The sequence below is a fragment of the Sesamum indicum genome, linkage group LG8 (genome assembly GCF_026168435.1).
Source record: "Sesamum indicum cultivar Baizhima isolate 11 linkage group LG8, ASM2616843v1, whole genome shotgun sequence".
Lineage (NCBI taxonomy): Eukaryota > Viridiplantae > Streptophyta > Magnoliopsida > Lamiales > Pedaliaceae > Sesamum > Sesamum indicum.
In genome coordinates this window covers 25,995,462-26,009,635 of record NC_142664.1, presented here as the reverse complement: position 1 = coordinate 26,009,635, position 14,174 = coordinate 25,995,462, and the positions used below count along the sequence as shown (strand labels likewise).

Here is a 14,174-nt window from a genome sequence, read left to right as displayed (position 1 = left end):
ACGCTCAAAGTTTCTATTGTTGCAGTCTAATGCAAGTAATCCGCTATTAGAGAGAGGGGAGTGTATCCTTTTTTGAGCCCAATAGCAAAGTCCAACCCATTTAGGACAAGAAGTTAGGCTCAATTAGTCCAACACCAGTAGCTCAAGAGGCTATAAGCACTACCTTCGATCAACCTGTTGTCGCGACAACAACCAATCCAAGCCCAATTCCAACCCGTTGATGGTCCATCCAACTCAACGGATACATTAGTCACATTATGCACATCACATCGAAACACGCCAACATGATTTGATGTTCCAGCTATAGCTTGCTAATGAAGATGACATGTAAGCACTTTCTTGATTTTTGCTTACTTTCTTGTTGATTTGATCGGTCTCATTCCTACTAACGTGAGACCTATATAATATGGCAACCAACTAGATAAAGCCCATCACAATGAAAAAACATCCCAATGAATTCAGGGATATCTTAACCACCTTCAAACATCTTTCCATTTTTTTCATTTTATTCCTATAAGTAGAGATTTTGGTATGCCAAATGAGGTAACAAGTTTTCAGCTAACTTTCCATTCATTTTTCATTTACTCTCAACTTTTACACACGATTTTCAGCACTCCCATTCATAGCTTTTGTTATCTTTATCACTTTCTACACTATTTCTACATATTTCGATATCAAACTTCCTAGATCTTGCATTTTTAGTCAGTGTTTCAATATTATTTCTTTCTAAAATACTTTTTTTTTTCGATAAAGGTAAATTTCATTAAGTAAAAGAAGTATAATAGTACAATACATCTTGCTTAATCTAAGCGGTTTCCTCGAAAGGCCAAGAAATCCGTCATAAGCGATAAAGCGTACAAGTGCTAACAGCAGTAGGTAATTCTATACTAAGAATCCTTTGCTGTACATCTCGAACCATTAGCATACCCACAGTGCGTGTATCTCTCCAAAATACTTTACGGACTTTGATATAAGAGTGATAATCATATTTTGCAAGTTAGTCCTTCAATGATCTTAAAATACTCAAAAGATCATTCAACTTGTATGGTACTGCTGGACCTTGGTACACATCACCATGCATTAATCTTATTAACTCATAAATTAATTCAAATATTAAATTAATCAATGCCAGGAGATGTGTTTATCTAATTAAGTGAGTAAACCCTTAAGTTCATCCAATTAATAGTCATAAACTTGCAACTCTTGTGACTTAATGACAACTCAAATATCAATTTAATACATCAATATTTTTAAATTAACAAATATATTTAAAATAATAATAATAAAAAAGAACGCTACTATAAATGGTAGACTACATATCTATATCAGTGGGACTCGAAATTATAACCTCTTAATTGTAAAGCCTTCACCTCACAATTCAAGCTAAGAGTCATCGACAACTAAAATACAAGTTATGTAATACATTTTGTTGATAAAATCTGTAAACTAATTAAATTGATTTTATGGAATGAAAAAATGATCAAAATATTTTTGTAGATATAAATGTAGAATAATTAAATTATATTATAAATATTTTATTATTAAGACAGAGCATTTTTTTCTTGTCATTCCTAATTAAGGTCTGTTATTTTTATTAAATTTCAAATTTAATTAATTATTTTAACCTTTTCATTTATAATGGTCTTGTATAACTATTTATTGGTAGTTATTTTTTTTTCCTCATCCATTTTTTTATTTCTCCGACATTATGTAATATCAATAATTATTTACAATTCTAAATATTTATATTAACTTATAAGCTTATATATGTAGGTATCTTTTACTCCACAAAAATTAAATAATACAATTTCTGTAAATATTTTACTTTAAAATGATTTTAAAAATTATACAGATACATAGAACGTGCTACACTTATTAATAACGTATTAATAATTGAAATCTTGATATACATGATATAATTCAGGGGTAATTGCTATTTTCTGTCCCATAATTTAGATTATGTACACTTTTATTCCTATTTATTTAGCACTTTCAATTTTTTTATAAACTTTTATTAGGAAATTGACGGAAAAAATAAAGTAAAAGTTGCAAATTTCTTCCATTCTAAAAAAACAATAGCAGTCAATTTTTTTAATAAAAGTTAGAGTCAGGATAAAAAATAATTTTTTTTATAAGTTATAAAATTATTTTTGAGAATTTTATAAATAATAAAAATTAAAAGTATATTAAATTTAAATTATGAAACGAAAAATACATTAATTTTGTATTATTTAAATTCATCTCACATGAGAGAATTGGTGAGGCAGTAAAGTGGCTCTCGTGGCACTGCATGATGGAATTGCTTCTCTACTTTCAACACTCGTCAACTCTCTCTCTCACTCTCTCTCTCTAATCTCTACAGCTCTCTTACTGGAAATCTGATACTCGTCTTCACTTGGGTGCTCTTCCTGAAATCTGTCTCATATCTGGTGATTTTGCTCTTTCCTTTTTCTAGATGCTGTTTCCTTTCTGGGTTTAGCTCTCTGAGTCAAGCTGCGTCTTTTTAACTCATAATTTCATGAATTTACGGTGGTGTCGTTGAATAATAATCACGCGGTTGGAGATTGATGTTGTGGTGTGTGTGCACGAGGCTCGAGAAAGTTGCATTGCGGTTGATTTTGATCATTAGTATGTGAGCAGTGAGATCGCGATGGTAGCTTCCGTGATTGCAATGCATGTACATTGAGATTCATGAAATTCTTATTTGTTTATATTTACTAGCTGGGCTGCAATTACATGAAAAATTTGTTATGCAGTAGCTGTGGAAACATCATATGGTAAGAAAGCAGCAGTAGCGTGATATAGATCATTTGGTGTTTTACCGGGCTACAGATCATTTGATGTTTTCTTTTTGTTCCATTTAAGAATTTTCCCTTCGAGTGAGATGACCCTAAACTAAAATTAAGCAAACTTTGTCCAGTCTCGGTTGCCGTTTTCACTCTTCGTTAAGCTGAAAATTGGAAGCATTGGGAAGGTGTTTTTAATTTGGAATATTTTTCTTGTGAAATCACTTCGCAAGCATCCCAACCTTACTTTCCATCTCAATTTTTTCTCAACCTTCTCCGGAAATTAGCACTTTTCTGAGATCGAAAGATTGTTCCAATAGTATCTTAGAACTTAAAAATGTCACGAATGATTATTCTAGTATGATAGACTAAAGACACTATTCTCTCAAATTTTCTCCACTATTGATGATTGAATATCGAATGTGAATTAATTTTCTCTAACAATTTCCCAAGCAGATGGTTTGCGAACCAAACGAAATGCTGTAGTCTTTGAGCAAGTTGGGGTTTTAGTCATTGATGTCCAAACTCTTGATTTACATCATAGAGTGTCTTAAGTGTTCTTTGTTTTTCTGGGGAAAGAAAGCAAGATCTGATGTGGAAGGCATTCAACAGGCAGAGCTTGCATAACTTCGTCCTGCCAAAACATTATGAAGCTTGCATGATACATGTGACAGATCTTGTCTTTCATCTTACTTGCTGGTTAATGACTTATTTTCCCCCTTAGAATCTTTTATCTGAGTTTTGCTAGTCAGAATGCTAATCAAAGTCAATGAGAACATTTCCAATAAGGGTTATTAGACATTAGGGGCATGTGCCGGTCCTTCCTCGTAAGTCTAACTCATCATCTTGACTGACATGTCTATGATTACTGATAATTTGCTATAAATTTTCGCGTGGCATTTATTGCATGAAATCTTTCTGCCTGTATGTAGTAGGCCTGAGAATCTTGGTAAGGGATAAAAGACTGCATGATTTCTATTGGTAGTGAATACTAAATAACCTACATGTGCAGGTTGAGAAATGGAAAGTATGTCCTGTGCACTGTTGACAGACGATCAGTATTTTCTTCTCTACCTTATCATGGGAGTCTATTTTGGTCCTAATCTGAAGGAAGGAAGACCCCTTAAGTCTGCTTTGCAGAGAAATGCTGAAGGCTGCACTGAGTACCAAGCCAATGACTTGGCTGGCTCACACATAAAAACAGTGGTAATGGAAAGTGTGTATTACTATATATTGAGGAAGGCAGAACCATCTGTTGTTGTGAAGCAACATTTGTTGCTCCAGTATATTCATGGAAGTCTTCCAATTTCAGTTCAATGTTCTAGAATATGCCTGCAGTTTGATGATCTTTTTCCTTCCAAGTTGCATCCACGCTCTCAATTTAAAAATCAGCAAGAAACTATTGATGACATTGTCTTCATTAATAACCCAGAAATTGATTACATTAAGCCAGGAGATATTGAAAGGTTTAAGAGGCTCACTGGGTTGGAAGATTTTCGTCTTGATAGGGAGAGTGCAATGCAGCACATATTTGTGGATAGCAGAGTGTTACATAATGTTAAAGTGCAAGAGACAACATCGAAGCTTCATGATACAATTCAGCATGTCAATGTTCAACGTGTCAATTATGTTCCTTGCAGTGAGACATGTCCTGATGGTAATGAGCCATCTAATTGCACAATGCCTTTTAGTTGTTCTCCACTTAATGCTAGTCCATTATCATATGATTCCCCAGTACTGGCACAAATGACTGGTAGTTACGGCGAGGATCTCGATCAGGGAATAATTTTCCTTCCCTCTTGCCCTTCTAAGGAAGAGTGGGCTAACCTTGTTGCTACTGTTAAATGTGGATTTGCACTGACTGGAAGTGCTGCAAGAGGCCATGTGGGACCAGTTTTAGGACTTATGGATGTTGGAGAGTCCGAGGATTCCTATCTTTTCCGTGTGTCCCTTCCTGGAGTGAGAAGGGATGAGAGTAAGTTTATAGTTTCTTCAGAAAATTAAACTCACCAAGTTACATGCCCGGTTGTTTGGTTGTTTGACTTCATTTGTTGGTTCATCAAAATTAATTTCTTGATTCTGTTACTATATTATTATTCCTCAGGGGGTTTCTCTTGTTAATTGTTGATTCTTGTTACTCTGCCCTGTCCCGACTGCATTCATGCATATCCTTAAACTTATGACTGATGTATTAGTTTATGTCCCCATGGTTAAGAGTATCAAGACCATTAACCTGTCTAATTTTCCTTGAACACAAAATGAGTTTGCCTGTTTTTAATCTAGAAAAATATTTTGTGGATCTATTTGTTTTCACCTTTGTGTTGCTATTTTAATTTTGTCCTTTCTTCCTGTAGCTAGAATATCTTTCTGCCTTTCATTCTCTTACTTGAAGATACATATCGATTGTAATTACTTTAGATTTTAGCTCAGCAAGACTCAATAACACTGGGTTTGCGCAATATATTACAGGAGATTTTAGCTGTGAGGTTGAGAGTGATGGCACTGTGATTATTAAAGGAGTGACAGTGACTGGTGAAATCACAGTTGAGAAATACTCCCAGGCATTCATAATGCAATCGCAGAATCTGTGTCCGCCAGGTCCCTTCTCGATCTCCTTTAAGCTACCTGGTCCAGTTGATCCTCAGGAGTTTCATGGAACCTTCGCCACTGATGGGATTCTTGAGGGAATAGCACTGAAAGCAAGAAGATATAGAAGTTAGACATGGAAAAACTAATGCTGTATCACATTCGCTGGTGTTTGATCAATCCTATCTGACTCAACATACTACGTCGAGGTAACTTAGAGCTGTTCTATTACCATTTTGTGGCATGCTTTTGGTTGTCATCTGATGCATATGCTGTCAAACATGGCTCATAATTTTGTAGTCTTGCGCCAACCTAATATGGACCACCCATGATGTACCTTATATTATGATCTAAAAATGTGGCACTACAGACTGCCATGTATCCTTGAACCATGTTTAGCTCTTTTTTCTTTTCTTTTCTTTTTTTCACTCATGCACCCAATACACACGCATACACTCAAAATTCGTTCTCAAGACGTCTTATAGAAAATTCTTCTCCCCGAATCATTGGGTTTGCCCAGGGCAATGTCTAGCTCATTGTTGATTGTATCACTTTGATTTTGCAGGGTCCTATCATTGCACCTTGTCCTAAGCAATTCAAAACTAATGTTTTTAAAAAAATTGGAGGGAAAAAGTTTCACAAAATTGTTTTATGCTGGTAGTATTCAGCAATAGTTAATGTGGAAACAGCACTGAGAGTTTGTTCCAAAAACAAAAATAAGCTCCTAAGATTTTTAAAGTTATGTTCACCTTTCCAAATAACATTGCCACCAATAATAGGCCTTGCTTAAGTATTTGAGTTTCTAAATATAGCTATCCGTCTATTTTCACATTAAATGAACTGAATAATTTGCATTCTACTATTTCAAAAAGAAAATTAGTAAAGTAGACCTTATGGCTTTTAATGTTTCTTTTGGTCTTTATCAAATTAGAACTGCACTTGCAATCTCCATCTCCACAGTTAAGTCTAGGGTAGGTATAAGGGCAAATAAGTGCACGTCATGTTTTTCTGATAGAAAAATAGATCGAAAAATGATTATATATGTCAAAATATAAATTTATAAAGTTGAGATAATAAATTAATAAAAAGAATAAATAAACTAATAATAATATATAAAAATGAGCATAATTTGAGGGACTTCTGGGAGTTATTTAATTTTTTATTATTTAATTTTTTATTAGTAAAAAAAAAATTATATCTGAAAGCAACAGACCACGCTCCCGCTGTACTTGTCAAAATAGGACAAAATACCCACTCGATCCTGGCAGTGTGACACACGCGCCCTTCATGAGATTTTTTTTTTCACTTTTTGGCTATAAAGTTAAGTTTACACCTTAATATATGAATCATTCAATTTTATTTGCTGTAGATCTATGATTGGAATTCTGTATGATACAGATAAATGATTTCTAAATTATTTTAATTAATATAATGAGTGGATCTGATTTACATGTTTGAGAAGGGCCCAAATTTAAGAGAAAAATCAATGATCGAGATTTTACATGATTAAAATCAAGCTTTAAAAATTTAATATAGTATATTAACGGAAAATCGCGTTTTATTGGGTTCTATATGTTAGGATTTTTTTTTTAATTTAGTTTCATTTTTATATAATCTTTTCATATTACATTTCACGCGTTAAGAAAAATTCTAAATATTAATGTTCATGTGCATTTTTTCATCTAACAATTAATAAAAATATGCAAGAATACAACAAATATTTTGAGTATTGGACGAAAAATATACGTAAATGGCTAAAATTGGAAAAATTGTCAAACGTACTTAACAAAACAATCACATCATGGCTTGTTCTGATTGCAAATTCTGAAGCCATGATATATGTACGCCGTCATAACTAAATAAGATTTTGTCAGAAGACAATTAGTACCGTCAAAATACGAGTCAAATGATAAGAAAAGTAATTGACTGCATAACAAATATAATATCACTCCGTGTAAGAACTAACTGGGTCTGGCCCAAACTTGAGAAAGAGGTACCTAAAGCAAACTATAACTCTGTGTTGTTGGTGAATCATAGCAAAGGCTTAACAAAATCAACAACCAGAGTATAAAAAAGAAACAGCATACTCCTGAAATTTACATGACACTGCAGCTGCTAGTATTCTCATCACTGAAAATATGAGCATATTGATCAGTCACTGGTGGTGGACCATAACTCATGGTAGGCTGAGGTTGCATGTACATTGAAAGATGGGAGGGATCTTGCCCTTGCCCGTGCCCGTGTTGTCGATTCATCATCATCATCTGCGCCATGTATTGCTGGTTGTAAGGGTTCCGTTGGAAATGGCCAGCGTTCACAGCAGACGCTGCTGGTAGCCCTTGCACTGCCGGAAAATTCCCCATGGGGCCCATTAGACCTGTATTTATACCACCTCCACCGTTATAATCTGCGTTTATCTCATTGAATTTTTGCTGTTTGACGTCCAGTTTTGGACCTCCATCAACATTCTCTCCCAATTTGTTATTCCAGCTCCCATTGGTTTTTCCATTCCCACCAACCATAAAGTCCCCCCTTTTCTTATTCCCGCTCTCATTAGTTTTTCCATCCCCACCAACCATAAAGTCTCCCTTTTTCTTATTCCAGCTCACATTAGTTTTTCCATCCCCACCACCAGTTTTATGGGCGCCATCCTTTGCACCCATCTTACCTTCTCTGGGTTCCAACCCGCCATCTTTCCCTCTATATTTCCCACCCTCATCTTGATTTCCAGCCTTATTGCGACTCTTCCCTACAGTTCTGCCACCGGCTTTTCCCAGCACGCCTTTAAGAAATGCATTAAATGGACCAGCTTTCTTCCCATTCCCACCATTATTAGCACCATCATTGCCCTTCAAATGGACATGTGAAGTTGCTTTATTAGCTAGGGGTCCATGACCACCACGATCAGCAACAGGTGCCACCTTGCTAGGTGGTTGGAGAGCACCAAAACCTTCATCAAACTCATCCTCCTCATCCTCATCAAAGTCGCTGAAATCATCATCTTCCTCCTTAGGAGGCGAGCTGAACTTGACAGATTGTTGGTCTTTACCTAAAAACCTCATATCTTTCTTCAGCTGAGGAGCCTGAAACCCACCCTTCTCAGTTTTGCTATCTTTCCCACCCTTGAAGTTGTGAATCTGGATATCCTTCATTATCGAAATTGGGCCCTTCTGTCCCCCCCAAAGCTCGGCGTGCTTCCCTGCCTTTTCAAGTTTCTTGATAAGGGTGGCTGGATCAACATTTCCAGACACAGTCACTTTCCCTTGCTCCACATCTATACTCACTTTGTAAACCCCTGCTTTTCATCAAATACAGAGAGTGCAACCAACAATAACTCAGCAAAACATACAATAAATCACCCCGAGACCGGCCAAAAAAAAAAAAACACTGCTTACAGCTTACCCTCAATCTTCTGCAGCTTCTTTTTGACCTTATGCTTACACCCATCACAGTGTATATTCACTCTCAGAACACATGTCTGCAATTATAATTCCAACCCAAGAAAAAAACACAAAAATTAACCTAAATTCAACAGAACATAATTTCAACAAAATAACTTCACGACAGTACACGTAACCATAAAAGTATTTCTAATTCACATGTGAAAGCAACTCAGCAACAGATATTATTTCAACTTATACATGAAATTTAAGAATTCAGCTGCTCCAATTCCATGGATTCATGCACAGAACAGAACAAAGTACCTGAATCTTCAACATATCTTGCTTGTTCATTCTGGTTTCAAAAAGCTCGGGAAGAAATGAAAGGAGAACTTGGCCCAAAAGATGAATTTCCAAAGAGAAAACTAATAGCCGACTCTCAACAAGGAGCTAGAAAGAATTGAAAGAAATGCAGCAGCTGTAGAGCTGGTGTGATAATATATATTTAACTAGGGAAAAGCTAAGATAGGAAGGTGGAAGGCGGTTGCCTCATTTTGAAACGCATTCTTATCGTTTCCTGCCTTGTGTTCATACCTCTCTATTTCAGATAAAATATCTAAAATTCATCCGTTTTCATATGTTGGTAATGTTGTCCGTGTGAGTTTATGCTTGTATAAGATGAAATAGTAAGAAAATGATGGAAGTAAAGTAGGGTAGAGAGTAGAGAAGACAGGGGTCAGCATCCCAATAAAGGACAAAAAAGCATGTCGGCTTAATAATATCTGTACTGTTGTTCTGTACAGCAGCGATGTCAGTGAGTGGTGTGATTGGTTGACCACTGACACACATCTAAAATATCTTATTAATAATTATAATACTGTTGCTTTCTTCTTTATCTGTTTCCCATTACACCACCACACATGCTATCTACAACAGATGTGAGGTTGCTTTCCTGTCATTAAATGCAATAACAGCAGCCAGAATGGAAGCTGGGCTGCCTCCATCCATGGCTATGGGATAATGTGCCCTCTTATTCCACCACCTTCATTCCACACTTTCGTTTGATTTGGATTTGGCATCATTCATTACAAAACTATGATCCATATGAAATCATAGCTCTAATTCTCATAATTTAATAAATGTTCATGTAAGTGCTACAATCACACTTTGGTTCAATTTTTTTTTTTTTTGTTATTTGGTAAAGTATTCATTAATATAAAAAAGTAATGTTTCGGGATTGTTGAACCATTGTCGTAAAATACATATGATAGTAGAAAAAGGGGGTGGGACTGGGCCGTCCCAGTTTGTATTATGGGCTCATTTGGAGATATCATGAGCAAATGAATTACAAAGTCTAGGAATATGTCTAAAATCCCAATTAAGCTTGCAGTGCTATAGGGCAATGTTGGAATTGGCTTTAAGCCAGTTCATTGGCGGAGGTTGCCATTCCAATTGGCTTGTGTTTGACCTTCCTCAAGATCCTAGCTTCTGAGTTTGTTGTTGTGTTCTTGAGCACGCTTTGTGTTGTTCTGGCTCTTGTGGGTCACTATCATGAATGAGGGCGTTTCAGGATTTCCAGCGTGATGGCTCAGGCAACGAGAATTCAGCTTGGATGTTGTTGTCTGGGAAGAAGCTGGAATTTTTGCTTCAGATTTCAAAGAATCACTCTCAAAGAGACAAGTGGGATATGGGAGAGTGGAGTCTCATTTGCCACTTAGATAGCACAAATCTTATCCAAGAACTAACAACAAAGATAAATGTGACGTTAGGGGTGGCAATTAGACCCGTACCCATCAAGATCCATCCCTGATGGGACGGGTCCGAGTCCAAAAAATATTAGTCGAGACGGGTAATGGGTTCTAAAAATTAGGACCCTCGATGTCCCGGGCGGGTACCGGGTGTTTTGTTTATCTCATTAGTTGGTGTTTTGTTTTGATTGGAGAGAGAATCATTTCTTGGTAGATATTGACAAACATGACAGCACAAAAAGTTAATTTCAAAAGGTTTTCTTATAATTGAATTTTTGTTGTGTCTGATCTTTTATTCTTGGTTCATCAAAGAATCTTAAAATATGCAACAGACAACACCAAATTTTGCCTGATACTGAAAAGGGAACCTTCCACTGTCAAGATTTATTGTTGGAATAATTGTTCTAAGCACTCCTATTGGCTAAATTCTTACCCCTACTTTGCACACACATAAAGTGTATTCTGTCTGTTAGTTTATATGATGTGTTAACGTACAGTAAAAAATAATAAATATTCTTAATGTAATTAACCAACATTTAATTAGCCATAAAAAATTAGGGATTTCTAGATATAAATATAAATAGATGTTTTAGAAGCTTACTACAATTTCAATTCACTTAATTGCTAAAGAAGTTCTTACCATATGAAAAGTCAGTAGGAATATTTTAACTTAGGCAAAATTCAAAAAAATATAAGCACTTTTATAATAAAATAGATAGATAGATAGACGAGCAATTGCTAATAACTAGTTATCATCCTACCTATAATTAAATGTACTGCTGAAACTCATTACAGACTGATGAGAGACATTTCATAATTTTGATGCATCAAAGTATCACTCCAACTATCCCAAAATAAGAAGCTTCATATTTTTTTTTAAGACATCCCAAGACTTCATCTTCTAAACAGAAGTTTTTGTTCAAAAGTACCTTTAATTTAAACCAGTGATTGGAGACCAACATCTCCCAAGAGGGGAAATTGTATTTGTTGTTCCATATTTGGTCCCATTAATTAGAAAATTATCACTTTTAATCCTAAAAGTTTAAGAATAGTCTTACTTTTGATCCTCAGGCAACCTTCTGTTAGTTATGTGGCGGAAAATGCCGTGTACTAAGCAACATGGCCATTAATTTTTCAGGCTGGAGGATAACGCACAGGGACCTCTTCCATTAATTTTTCAGGCTTGAGGATAACGCACATGGACCTCTTCCGTCAAATAACAAACAGATCGCTGGCTGTGGTTTTTTAATTACGGGACGAAGAATGCGATTTCTCCTCCCCCAACATGTACTTTTAAGGACAATAGTGCATAATAGAACTGTCACCTTTACAACTTTTGTCTAAATCTTTTTGTCCAATAAAACCCAGATACGTCAAAGTTCAAATTAGAGGATTAGAAGAAAAGTGGATGAAAGACAACTGATAGTCACAATTTTAAGAGATGAGTACTTACTGAAGCAAACCGAGTAACCAATCGTAACAACAAAACTTAGCTGAACACAACAAAATATCTAATCCTCCTCAAGATTGATAGAATCCTTAAATTTTCCATACAAAATCTTCTTCAGCTCCGCCATCTGTGCGAGTATTAATTCCTTCTCCTCCTCTAGTTTCTCCACATTCTTGCTTGTTACCTCTTTCATCTCTTCAATCCTGCTCTCCACTTCTTCTTTGGGCACATGAGCAAAGACCTCACCAATTTGGAAGCGCACAACATCTTCATCGGTAAGAATCAACTCATTGCTTGCATCCTCAAGACTTTCATTTTTTTCCTGATCAAACATTTTTTTTTGGTAGCATTAACAAGAGAAACACAGGTTTAGAGATCGAACAAGATGCAAATCTGAACCTGATGTTATTAGTCATCAGATAATTTGATGAAAGCAGTATACCGAAGTATTTCTAGTGCATCTCCACTGATGGAGCCACTTCAAACAAGATGTGAAAAGCAATAACAACCTGAATGCTACCATTGAGAAGCTTTGATAAAAGCATCTTTGCTTATACATGCAACAAGATTAAGAACTTCTTAACACATATCTACGTCTAAGAGAAAAAAGATAGGAAAAGAACAGGTGGTGCAAGAAAATTGTATATCTGCTCCAGCAGTGAATACTTGAGCCACTCATATTTCTCAACATACTGTTGACAAAACTGATTCTCAGCCTTTAATCAATTTTCGAGCAAGAAAAGCACATAATATAAACCTCTGCACTACAAAATTCTATTGCACCTCAGATCTAAAAATCAATAGTTCCTGTATATCCTCAACTCCTTCAATACGCATTGGCATTTTTATGCTCATGGGTGACCAAGCAGATCGATTTGCTTCAATCAGCCTGGCTAATTTGCTTTGCACCTTACTATGTCTTTTTAACAGAGACAATATCCAGTTTGTTTCACAGTTACCAGAAAGCAAACAAAGTCCCAGAAAATTATAGAAGTGGTACAGTCACATCAATTTTGCAATTAACACTTTGCAGTGCTAAGTTCGTATCTCGTCTTTCAATACCCCTCCAATTAGCCGAAGGTCAGAAAATGTATAAAGAAGCCATTTACCAGCTGAACTATCCAATTCATTTTAAAAGTCCTACAATATATCATGCCCTAACCCAAAGAAGCCAACCCCAGCTTATCACATCTTTGATCGTTCACTCAGTAGCTTATTCTGATCTGATTTCTATCTCAGGGACATCGTAAACACAAACACATAAATGTTCAAGACTGAACTTTAACCAATAACGCCTGGCCTCCTCCATAGCTCAATAAATCCAATACTCCAAGAACAAAAACCTCTTTCCATTGCACAGACACTTGTCTGCAATCTTCTACTTGTAACTCGTGCAACACAGACCAACTTATCATATTCACAGTAAGACCTCATCTATGCAACACCTGTATGATTCATTAATTTCTTCAGGTAATTGAGCTGAGTTACGTTTTAAATTCAATCATCGGCACAGACAAGTCAGTTCATTTTCAAAAATTACCAAGTCTTCAACTATTTGATTTAAATCTACTACTACCACAACTTCCCCTAATTGCTTCACACAATATCAAGTCACCAACTTCAGCAAATAAGTACGGCGGGCTCCGCCTGCCATAACAGAAAATCCTACAAAACCACGAAAATTCTTATCTTCCAAAAACCCATTACAAATAACTGAAAAGCTCTCAACAATAAAGAGAAAATAATAGTTCCAACTCCAAATGCAGAAAGTGGAAAAGGAAAGATCCAAACAAGGAAGTACCTTGGCCATCTTGATTTCATCGTCTAATTCGTGAAGCCGATTGTTCAATCTGCCAAATTTATTGATATTCTGCTGATCTTCCCACGTCACCTCAGCCTCTGACCCGGATGATCCGGCCTTTATTTTCAGAAAGCAAAGTTAAATCACTAATGAAAGCATAACTGCATTTTGATTCGGTAGTACGTATGCCTGTACCATTTTCGCTCACCTGCTGCATCGTTGCACGAATTCGAGGAGGAGTTGGGAAAATCAGAAGGGTAAGTGATCCACTGAATCGAAATGGAGGCTGGTCGAAATTTTTCACCAAAACAACGGATGAATTGCAAAATTTTCAGTAGCTATACCCTAAAGTTCTAATTACGGAGAAGTCCTCTCTTTTTCTTTTTTGCAAAATTACATTTTGGTACGGTAGAATAAGTGAAT

At 35.9% G+C, this 14,174-nt stretch overlaps 3 protein-coding genes across 7 annotated transcripts; 1 reads left to right on the top strand and 2 right to left on the bottom strand.

The window, feature by feature from the left end:
- The first annotated feature begins 2,268 nt into the window (after positions 1-2,268).
- Positions 2,269-5,764, top strand: LOC105168887 (increased DNA methylation 2). 5 transcript variants are annotated; one of them, XM_011089077.3, is made up of 3 exons: positions 2,269-2,429; positions 3,799-4,761; positions 5,256-5,764. In XM_011089077.3, the coding sequence occupies exons 2-3, from the start codon at positions 3,807-3,809 to the stop codon at positions 5,504-5,506; spliced, it is 1,206 nt and encodes a 401-aa protein (XP_011087379.1). In that variant the 5' UTR covers positions 2,269-2,429; positions 3,799-3,806; the 3' UTR covers positions 5,507-5,764. The 5 variants fall into 5 exon arrangements, with proteins under 5 accessions (XP_011087379.1, XP_011087381.1, XP_011087380.1 ...); XM_011089079.3 differs by lacking the exon at positions 2,269-2,429 and adding an exon at positions 2,436-2,628; XM_011089078.3 differs by lacking the exon at positions 2,269-2,429 and adding an exon at positions 2,436-2,653.
- A 1,515-nt stretch (positions 5,765-7,279) lies between these two features.
- LOC105168886 (uncharacterized) lies at positions 7,280-9,422 on the bottom strand. The gene is made up of 3 exons (XM_011089076.3): positions 9,077-9,422; positions 8,775-8,850; positions 7,280-8,667 (listed from the first exon to the last, which is right to left on the bottom strand). Exons 1-3 carry the CDS (start codon positions 9,104-9,106, stop codon positions 7,469-7,471), a joined length of 1,305 nt encoding a protein of 434 aa, XP_011087378.1. The 5' UTR covers positions 9,107-9,422; the 3' UTR covers positions 7,280-7,468.
- Positions 9,423-11,869: 2,447 nt separating this feature from the next.
- On the bottom strand, positions 11,870-14,119 carry AIP3 (ABI3-interacting protein 3). Its single transcript, XM_011089075.2, has 3 exons — positions 13,960-14,119; positions 13,752-13,868; positions 11,870-12,272 (listed from the first exon to the last, which is right to left on the bottom strand). The coding sequence occupies exons 1-3, from the start codon at positions 13,966-13,968 to the stop codon at positions 12,012-12,014; spliced, it is 387 nt and encodes a 128-aa protein (XP_011087377.1). The 5' UTR covers positions 13,969-14,119; the 3' UTR covers positions 11,870-12,011.
- Positions 14,120-14,174: the final 55 nt, after the last annotated feature.